General features: G+C 36.2%; 1 protein-coding gene across 1 annotated transcript in view; it reads left to right on the top strand.

Annotated features, from left to right (window-relative positions):
- Window positions 1-1914, top strand: part of LOC144959228 (uncharacterized) — a 36893-nt gene extending 34979 nt beyond the window's left edge. Inside the window, exons 15-16 of the mRNA XM_078891769.1 lie at window positions 155-288; window positions 1894-1914. Coding sequence (XP_078747895.1) covers window positions 155-288; window positions 1894-1914 — 155 coding nt within the window. The remainder of the gene's footprint in view (window positions 1-154; window positions 289-1893) is intronic.
- Window positions 1915-2116: the final 202 nt, after the last annotated feature.

Genomic DNA, 2116 nt, shown 5'->3' with positions numbered 1-2116 from the left:
CTGAACTTAAGCATGATATTTCTGGCTGCAAATTCCATTTTCAGCATCTAAAATCATCCCGACTTAATACCGTTTTGAGACGAGGGGTCACATATTGGCAATTGCCAAAAAAGAAACTTTTGAATTTGAATTTTGTTTCATTCTTTCCCTTCAGATGGCATCCAATTCTCTTACAAGTGTCACGCGTTTGCTTTGATCTATGGACCTGTACAATACTGGGTTTTGAAAGCGGGCCTAATCCTCTTAGCCATCTTGACTTTCATCGAGGTTACGGAGCTACTGTCTAAAGTGAGTAGCCTTGTGCGGCTATGTGGTCTAGTGGTATGAAACTCGCTTTCGGATCGGAAGGTCCTGGGTTCGAGCCTCGCTCGGCGCATAGTTGAGTCCTTGGAAAAGGCTCTTTACTCACATTCTCTCACCGTACTCAGGTGTAAAATGAGTACCTGGCCGTTAACAGCGCTGTCTCTGTCCCAAGAAATTTTGTAATATCGCCTGACAGGCGTCATGTCTCGTCCTACATGTTATGTGTTGCTGTTGGCCAGGGACCCCTTGTAAAGCGCTTTGAGCACGTTTAGTGGATATTGCGCTATATAAAAGCTCAAGTTTAAAGTTGGGGGGCGCGTTGATTTGTTTGTTTTGTTTTGATTTTTTAAAAAAAAATTACTCAGTCAAAAATTGGCACTATGATATCCATTTTGAAGTCTCTAATAGAAAAAAAAAAGCAACCCGTCAAGCTAAATATACATTAACTCACTCAATCCTAGAGGTTTTTGCTACTTTTCTAAATTAGAAATTTTAAAATTAAAAGTGAGGATGTGCATTGATTGATATATATTCAACTACCACTAATATGTAAAAATTAAGAACAATAGCTTTGATACTACGCCTATAATTTGTCTCAGAAAAATGTAATAAATAGGCATGGGGTAAAAGTAACCCCGGGTAAACTACGGATATAGTCGGTGTTAGGGTTGAGTGAGTTAATGACAGCTTGTAAAGAAATCGTGTTATTGGGTTAAATAATTTAAATCGAAGGTCAAGGTAAGCAGTCATGTATCGAAACATTAATGTGCTTCTGACCTTCTCCTTCTTTAAATGATTTTTCGTCCACTGCATCCAACGGAAGTTGTATTGAATTAAAGACTTCTGACCTTGACCTTATAAAAAGATTTTCCATACTCAGCACAGAACTGAACTGGTAATGAAATGAGTGGGATCACCCTAGCTTTGTACGTCCTTTAAATAATAAAACAAAGGGGAGTAATACGCAACAATGTGATTTATTGTTGGTTTTGTTGATGCCATAAATTTAACTAAAATATACTTGTAATCACGACTTACTTAAAAACTATTTTTACTTTTCTCATATTTTCATATTTACTGACTTAAACGATGATTTTATAGGAAACTGTATATTTGGGGTGATATTATACAGTTGTTGACCAAATATTGAATATTTTTATAGCAAATGTTGTACTATGGCGTGCTATAATACAATTTTTGACCAAATATTGAATATTTTTTATAGCAAATGTTGTACTATGGCGTGCTATAATACAATTTTTGACCAATATTGAATAATTTTAACCACGGAGATTGCCTTCCCAAAGTCGGACGGTCCTGAGTTCGGGCCTCGCTCAGCGCATAGGTGAGTCTTTGGAAAAGGCTCTTTATTCACATTATCTTAATGTACTCAGGTGTAAAATGAGTACCGGGCCGTTAACAGTTTTGTCCTGTAGGAAAAATTGTAATATCGCCAAACAGGCGTCAAGTTTCATTCTGCTTGTTATGTGTTGCTGTTGGTCAGGGACCCTTTGTAAAGCGCTTTGAGAATTTAGTGGATATTGTCCTATATAAAATCTCAAGTTTTTTTCTTCTGTGGTCTCTAATTAGAATAAACCGGTCAAGCTTTAAGTAAATGCATTAAAGACATCTTGTAACATAATCGTGTCACAGTGCCATTTAAATAATGCAGACAACGGGGAGTCATGTGTAAAAATGGCATTTTTTGTTGTTGACACTATGAATGAAACTAAATTCGGCAGCTGACCTTGTTTTCAGTTAAAATTGCATCTAATATTTTAATATTTTGATATCTATCGACTATATTATAGGA

Source organism: Berghia stephanieae, chromosome 13 (assembly GCF_034508935.2).
Source record: "Berghia stephanieae isolate SIO BIC M18660-M18661 chromosome 13, UCSD_Bste_1.3, whole genome shotgun sequence".
Classification (NCBI taxonomy): domain Eukaryota; kingdom Metazoa; phylum Mollusca; class Gastropoda; order Nudibranchia; family Aeolidiidae; genus Berghia; species Berghia stephanieae.
Note: the sequence above shows the minus strand (reverse complement) of the source record. Positions and strands in the feature narration are given on the sequence as shown.